Source organism: Limulus polyphemus, unplaced genomic scaffold (genome assembly GCF_000517525.1).
Source record: "Limulus polyphemus unplaced genomic scaffold, Limulus_polyphemus-2.1.2 Scaffold866, whole genome shotgun sequence".
NCBI lineage: Eukaryota > Metazoa > Arthropoda > Merostomata > Xiphosura > Limulidae > Limulus > Limulus polyphemus.
In genome coordinates this window covers 212,948-221,377 of record NW_013666476.1, presented here as the reverse complement: position 1 = coordinate 221,377, position 8,430 = coordinate 212,948, and the positions used below count along the sequence as shown (strand labels likewise).

The 8,430-nt window shown below is 31.7% G+C and overlaps 1 protein-coding gene across 1 annotated transcript in view; it reads right to left on the bottom strand.

Annotated features, from left to right (window-relative positions):
• LOC106460942 (ubiquitin carboxyl-terminal hydrolase 8-like) overlaps positions 1 to 8,430 on the bottom strand; it is a 71,501-nt gene that overhangs the window by 3,660 nt on the left and 59,411 nt on the right. The window contains exons 19-21 of the mRNA XM_013920697.2: positions 6,400 to 6,526; positions 4,573 to 4,603; positions 595 to 683 (exon numbers count right to left, since the gene is read on the bottom strand). Of these exons, the coding sequence (XP_013776151.2) occupies positions 595 to 683; positions 4,573 to 4,603; positions 6,400 to 6,526 (247 nt within the window). The remainder of the gene's footprint in view (positions 1 to 594; positions 684 to 4,572; positions 4,604 to 6,399; positions 6,527 to 8,430) is intronic.

The window sequence follows — 8,430 nt, the reverse complement described above, 5'->3', positions numbered from 1 at the left end:
AAACTTTAATATAAGTTTAACATAACAGCAAATGTACAATGTTTCGACAAGGTTTTGTCATCATCATAACCATATTTAACTTACCTCTGGTGGTGCCCATTTATTTGTTTTTGAAATTTTATAATAAAAAAATACCAGTCCTATCAAAATGATTTCCTGCTCAATCCACGAAACCATCAGTTCTTTAAACCACGTCAAAGCCATCATCACCATCATTAGACAAGCATAACAAGATAACCAGGAAACAGAATAATTTGTATAATTTTAGAAACTTTTTTTGAGCTATTTCTTAGATTTTAAGGAAGATTTAAAAATACAGAATTTTAGGGCTACTGGAGATATGGCATCTCAAACAACAGAGTAGACAAGACACAAATGCACATTTTTCTTGATATAATAAGCAGTAAAAGGCAAAACAATCTGTGAAGCAAGCAAATAAACTGGATTAGATCATAACATGCAGCAAAGAACAATATTTAATCTTGTACAAGTTGTTTACTTTCTACTACACAAAGAATGAACTCCTTTCTGGCATAACAAAACTTCTATTAAATGGACACCATGAATAACATCGAAAAATAGTAGAAATCATACTTTAACATCAGCAGGGCTCATTTCAGACACTTCCTGATCATCATACTTGTACCATTTTTCATTGACACTGGATTTCACATGGGCAATATCTGGAAAGAACAGGTCAACAACTCATAAGATAAAAATATTATCAAAAAATCCTTATACAATGTGAACCTGTTTATACACTTTATTTGCTACCTAAAAGTAGTTATTAAAAACACAATTTTTCAGCTTTCAAATAAATAAAAGGTAAAAGGAGGAATTCAGCATACAAGGTCCATATATAGGAAAAAATGTTGGGTTTGATGACATTCCCTCGATGGAATTTATCTTCAATATCCATTCCATCGCAGAAGAGATTTGGGATTTAAAAACTCAGGGTGCTTAGAAATTAAGTAAGTTCCATACACCCCATTTATAATATATTACACAGAGAGGGGGAGGTGGAATTATGTATGCATACTTAGATAGAGAAAACTGTTAACAATGTCAGGCCAAGCTATGACTGATGTCAGCTGTAGTGATGATAATGTATGTTGTTTGATTGTAGGTGATGACAGTCAATGTCTACTACGCCAGAATTATAACTGTCCGAGTGTTGTGGGGTGTCTCAAGAAAAAAACTACTTTAATTGACCAGGTACCATTATATTTCCAGATAAGTGTAGTGTATATAAAGACAAAACAAAGCAGTATTTTGTTAGCCAATCTACAGAAATTACTTGAATACCAAGTAGTCAACACAATGATCAGAAACTTTGTGAACCTAATTTATCCTCAACTTATTTTTAATTTATTCTTTTTATGTCTAGTTATTTCTAAGTTGCAGAACTTTTTCTATGCCAGACAGCTTCAAAATATATAATAATCTCTTATTTCTAGGCATTTGATATAATCACAGATTAACCCCTATACAAACATAGACATATAAACTGTTGGCAGCAACTGCCACTACTCATAACAGAGGATTCCAAGAGGACTGTTGAATTTCAGACTAAATACAAGGATTCTCAGTAGTCTCTGCAACTGAGAGCCTATTCACCAATAAACATAAGAAGTTTAAAAATCTGCAGAATTATGTAAATTTAAATTCTACCAATTTTTTTCTGTGATGTTCAATTATATAACACACCTTTTTCTAAGGAAACATTTAATAAATATTTCCAGATACCAAGTCATTTTGTTAGGCAACATAGTGATCTGGCACCTAAAATTTGCCAAGCCCTGGAGCAAACCCATACTTACCAGATGTGGTATAATTATTTTTTTGTAGAATAGAAGCAATTTAATATTAAGCAGATGTAACAGATCCCAAAATTGTTTCAGATGTTAAGGCATTTACGTTTAACAGTAACAGTACATAGAAGCTCTTGTTGGCCATCGCAAAGTTAATATTAAATACAATATAGCAATACAAATATGAAGATGAAAACCGGAAGCACTTTTGTACCATCATCAAATTTTACAGACAATTGTTGCCCATTTTACCTTCATTTACATCAGTATAAGTGAACTGAAATATATAATTCCATTAGCATATAAAGTATAGTGAATTAACTTAATCAGTCACCATAAAGCTTATACAAAACAGACAAGGTAAAATTAGGGATTCTGTTAGATAAACAATGTTACATCGAACATAAAAAAGGACAATTCTTTTACAATAATCAGTTTCACATTGGGCACACATAAAGATATGATAGTTTTCATTACGTTACACAATCTTACACCGAACACACATAACTAAAGGTTTTTGTTACATATCAGCTAGCTTATATTGAATAAATAAAGCACAATGAAGGCTAATATTACAGAGATATACATTCATTAAAATTCACATAGGGAATCAGTATCATCATAGCCTCTTACATCCTTTAATTATTCAATCAATTTGTGTGAAAATGTTAAAATATCAAGAAATGGCTAAAATTACTGTTAAGAGGAAAAAGAATACTGTAGCCAACATTTTGTTACATATTATCAGGATCTTGATGAACATCATTTGGATAAATTATTGCAAGATAAATATTTTTCCTTTATTGTAATTTTTTTTCTTTCTCTCTTCTAGTTTTACCATGCTGTACCTGAATTTGTATGTTATTCAAGAAAAAATATTACAATTTTTTTGGTAGGTCTAAAAGTGGAATGTAACTACTAATAAGGATTATCTACAGCAGTTACATACAATAAGGAATACAAACACTTGGTAGCTATAATGCTAGCACTTCATTCTGTAGAAGGAACCTAAAACTGCCCTGTGCTCAGGGTAAGAAGTCACAGACTTTCCTTTAACATCTGAATTAAATTATAATAACGAGTAGGTGTGTTCCAAAGTCAGTATTCATCAACAACTGTTTAGTACTGCACAAATAAACAGCCTAATAAGCATCATTAGCTGTTATTTTTCAATAACTTTTCAAAAAGTAAAGTAAAACTGTTAAAAGTATAATGCAAAATATACATAAGAAATACACTTTCATAATATTAATTAAGTAGATGTATTAAGTTGAGTGTAAATTAGGTAATATAGTACAGCTAGGAAAGCTAATTATTAGAGTTGAAAAACTGTCTAATGATCACAATGTCATATATATATATTTGTTAATTTAGTTAGAGACTTAAAATTTACAACAGCTGAGTTGCACTGTGACATCGGTAGTGGTGTAGCCCTAAAATTGAAGTACCTGAGCTGTAGGGTCTTTAAAAATGAAAGATCACGGATGATGTTTCAACAAGTAAAGCTTTGATTGCCATTTTTAAGTGAATGGAATGATACTTTCTCTCTCTATATTTCATTTCTTGATAAAAACTTCAGCAATTAATATCTTCTTTTTACCTAATCAATAATTTATAACGAAAATCACAAAACAATATCAAGATATAGCCAGCTTCTTTAAAAACAAGTATCTGGGCAATGTTAAGACCTGCCCCGACTTAATTGCAGGATGTCCCAAAAGTTAGTTGTCAGTGTAATATTGAGGAAATGAATATTGCTTATCTTATTTCTTTGCAGAACTGTACAAAATGGCACTAAGAACCAATGAACAGGCAGAGGTGATCAAGACTGAACATCTTCAGTATTGTATTGACTTTTAATGGAGATTGTTTTGAGAGTATGCTATAAACATGTATAGACATTCAGCCTATGGAAACCAACTTTTGGAACATCCTACATAGTATTGGTCATCATTTGGGTATTCTTGCTGTTACCAGTAATTGCTTTTACTATGATATTTCTCAGGATGTTCCAGCTACACCACAGGGTGGCCACATTCTTTCCAAAGAATTTTTCCAGAATTTCCAGGCAAAATTCTAGATTTTCCATGCATGCAAACATTCATTAAGCACAGAGCTACACAATAGGCTATCTGTGCTCTGTCCTTTTCAAGTACCAAAACTCAATTTTTAGCATTATAAGTCCTAAGGGTTACTGCTGAGCCTCCAGAGGGGCTCATTAAATATTAGATAAGATAGACTTCAAAGTTCTAAGCTTTTAAAAATTGAAAATAACAATTTCTTGGCATACACCCTAACACCCAGTCAAGTATGTGATACTGATTGTATCTGTAAACATATTAGGGTAGTAAGTTTTCTAAAAAAAAAGTACTAAGGTTGACTAACAAATTGTATTTATGACTTGTAACATATAAAGTACTTTATTGACAGTCATAAAGTAGGAAAAAGGTAAAAAATTTGGAAACAACAAATGAGGTACACCGGGAATAAAAGTTAGTAAAATACTGTTCATTCTTCGCTCTAGTCCCTAGATGAATAAAATTTGTAACTCCGTGAATAAATAACTGTCTTCTCTTTAAAAAAGATACTACAGACATTATTGAGAAAGCTGTCTCATAAGTATATTGGCAGCCCAAAGTTGTACAACTGGGGAGGGTATGTCTATGTGTGTGTGTTGCCTACAAACCCAACTTAGGGTACTTGAACACATATATATCTACTTGATTACAACATGTGATATTCAGATTAGCTTAATACTTACAATGGCCTCCTTCCAAAGTCCCATAATGGTTCTGTACACAAAAAAATAATTCAAGTATTAGTTCAGAAGCTTAATTACGGCAACATAATTGAAATTTGATAAAATGTTATAAGTTGTAATGAAACAACTTCAAAAAATATTTTTATATACTGGTTAAAATCAGAACTTTCAACTGTCACCAGCAATTATTATCAAAAGCTTGCAACAATTTTTAACAACTATATAATACCATCTGTTGACTTGTTTACAAAAGCAAATAAAGTTCTTTAGAATTCTGCAAGTTGCTGTCCAATTTAATCTGCTCATTAATCAACAGGTGGAATTAAAAAAACAAACTCCATCTATACTAAAAAAAACCTGACAAAATTTTGTTGTTCAATACCTATGAACACTTTATAAGGAAAGGTAATGTTCAGTTAACAAAACACCTTCAGTAAAGGGGAATTTCAATATTTTAGTGTTTTTCACAGCACATTTATTTTATCTACTTCTCACTTTTGACAGCGGTCTATTTAGATAACAGAAATCCAGTGTTTCTAAAATAAATTAATATCTAAGTTAAAGCACGATTATACCTACATTATATCTTATTACATATAAATTCAGTAAATTTATGCAAGTAAAAAAAAATTAAACATTTAAACGTATTTATACAGCTTTGATCATTCTCAAATATTTAAATATGTTTGTGTATATATTTTTTTCAATGCATTATAAAATGGTGGAACACTCAAGTAACACATATTTCATTTCAACAAAAATTAAAACATATAAATGAATATTTGCTTGGACTTTTCTTAGAATTATTTTCTCCCTTCTAAAATCTTTACAACTATTTCTGTATCACAGTGTGGATTAACTGACTCTTTTTCTTATACTGAAATAAAATGAAGAAAGCCACACATGTTCAACAGTAAAATAGCAATTATTGCTCTAAATTTTTAAAAATGTGTATAATTCAAATGAACAAAGGTATATGCAACTGAAACATACGTGTTAAAAGCAGATCATTTTGTACAGTCATGATTCCGGTATTTTGAAACACTATATTTGACATCATAGATATGTAAGGCTGGCTTCTTGAGAAACGTGGAGGACTGACCCTTGGGGTGGTCAATATGTGCCCCCATTCAGGGCACCCACCCCAGGGGGCACCAAAATCGACAATGCAATTAGCAGTTCTTGTCAATTTTACAAGGGCAGGGGCACCATATACAAAGCTCGCACAGGCCACAATTTTACCTAGGACAAGCTCTGAACACATGATAACAGATAGTCTAAATTTTCAGTAATGAATACAAGGCAAAACAAGAATAACACAGTACTTCTGGGCATTAATCAATACACATATAAATACAGCTGACTGCTAAAGTTACAGCATTGATTGATTGTTTGGTTGGTTGTTTTGGTTACTGGTGTAAATCTACTCAAGGGCTATCTGCACTAGCCATCCATAATTTTAAACATACAGACTAAGGGGAAGGCCACTAATCAACAGCACTCACCACCAACTGATGAGTTACTTTAACTGAATAGTGTTATTTTATCATTACTCTTATTAAACACTCATAGCAAAGTGTAAAGCTTGATTTTTGTGGCAACACAAATTTGAGCCATGGACCCTTAGATTCACAGTTCAGCATACTAAACGCTACACAATGCTCAGCTGCATAGCACTGAATACACTTTTTGAATAAATCTGGAAGGATAGAGTTACAGTTCTACATGGGAAAGTCTTCAGTAATGAAGACATTTAAAGGCTAAACACACAGTACTAAAATAAATAACCTTAAAGTGATCATCACACCAGTTAGTTAAAACACTTACTGTAACTCCATACAAATTGTATGACTTTGTTGCAGGCATGTTTACATATGGTTTCATGTCAAAATCTGTCAAGGGGAAATCAACATAATTCTGTAACTTTCTTCTCCACATACCTTCATATGAAAACCTGAAAAATCAGACACTTAAATGTTACCTAGTAAAGCTGACAAGGAATCTTTTGCATGTTTCAAATAATATCATTAATTTCTTATCATCACATGGAGGAAAACAGCAGAAGGGGTGTTTCATGTGATTAAGATAGTTACAACAAAATAAATTTCCAAATAAAGTTAAAACACAATGATGTCATCCATTTGGCTAAGAAATATCAATGAAAAATGTATACTTGCTGAAAAAATTTCTGTTTAACAAAAGCTTGCTTTTTTATATAAACAAGACAATGATAAAAATAAGTCATTTTATTATAATTCTAAGAACTTATGAGTGAAAGCAAAGAAGAATATGTTATAACATATCAACCACACAATATGTCATATTCAGTCTGAAGAAGCCTTTCACCCAAGGGTTCATCAAGCCAGCTGGGATACAACAGATATAGCAGTGGTTTCAGCATTATATACATATATTATCAATTTTTATAAACACCAACTGTTGTGGTGTGATTTATTATCACTTTATCTAAGGTATTTAAAAACCAGATTTTAAGGTGAGGATTAATGACACATGAAAAAAGAGTAAAGGTATACAATGCTCATCATATTTAAAGCCACATTTTGGCCAAACGAGTTTCATTATGAATAGTCCAGATGAGTGCCCTTTTGCCATAGAGTTTCATTAAGAATAGACCAGATGAATGCCCTTTGGCCATAATTTCTTTAGGAATAGTCCAGACGAATGCCTTTTGGCCAAGGGCTTCACTGAGAATAGTCCAGATTAATGTCCTTTGGCCATAGAGTTTCTACAAGAACAATCCAGATGAATGCCTTTTGGACACAGAATTTCATTAGGAATAGCCCATGTGAATGCTATTTGGCCACAGAATTTCATTTGGAAAGTCCTAATATATGCTCTTTGGCCATACAGTTTCATTAGGAATAGTCCAGATGAATGCCCTTTGGTCACAGAGTTCCTCCTTCAACCTTCTTAATGTCAATGCTATCTATCTGTAATTCTCAAGTTCACATATATGCAGTGTAACACATCATCAACTGATGTGACTCCTTATGCACGGAATGATTTTTCTCGTGACATCTTGAGAAGTAGATATACATCTTGAAGTTGAAAGAATAACAGCAATCACATAAAACAACAATTCCTATTCTGACAAGCAGTAAACTTCTTCAAAAATACCTGATCAGTAATAAAAAGTCTACAAATTAATGATTGTCAGTTTTAGCAGTGACTGAATTTTTTTCTGCATGACAGCATTCACCATAATTAATAAGAACTACTTTAATTAGGATTGGAAGCATTAATGAATCACAAGTATAGAATGATCAAACAGCAGGAAATAATTTTCTAATAACTATATACATCTTCAGAAAAGTTAATATTTTTTAAATGCCATGTGACCTAAAATATCAATCTGGTATATTTCCTCAAGGAAAGTACTATTTTTTGTCTGTTTTTTTTCAACGTTTTCATAAAACAATTTGCATAATCAATCAGTGCAGTTGGAACATTATTTCTGTATACTCTTCTAACCCTTGAAAATCTCTAAAGGACTAGATATAGAATGCAGTGTTAAAAAATTAAATAAGCCTAATACTAATGTCCAATGACAAGTAAGTTCATTATAAAAATAAATGGTTTCCTACTTTAGTCTTTTCATCTGGGTGAAAATATCTAAACGATCACCATTTTTTCATTTTATAGTGATGTATTAGGTCGTCAAGAAATTAATGTCACGTTACTTTAAATGAAAAAACTCGAACAACCCATATATATAACAAAACAAAACATTTATAAAATGAAACAGTCTCCATTCTTATTGATGATGCTTTTCCATCTTACAATCTGTTTTCCCATTAAGACGGTGTTGCAGCAAACAAAAAAGATGGTAATCTGATG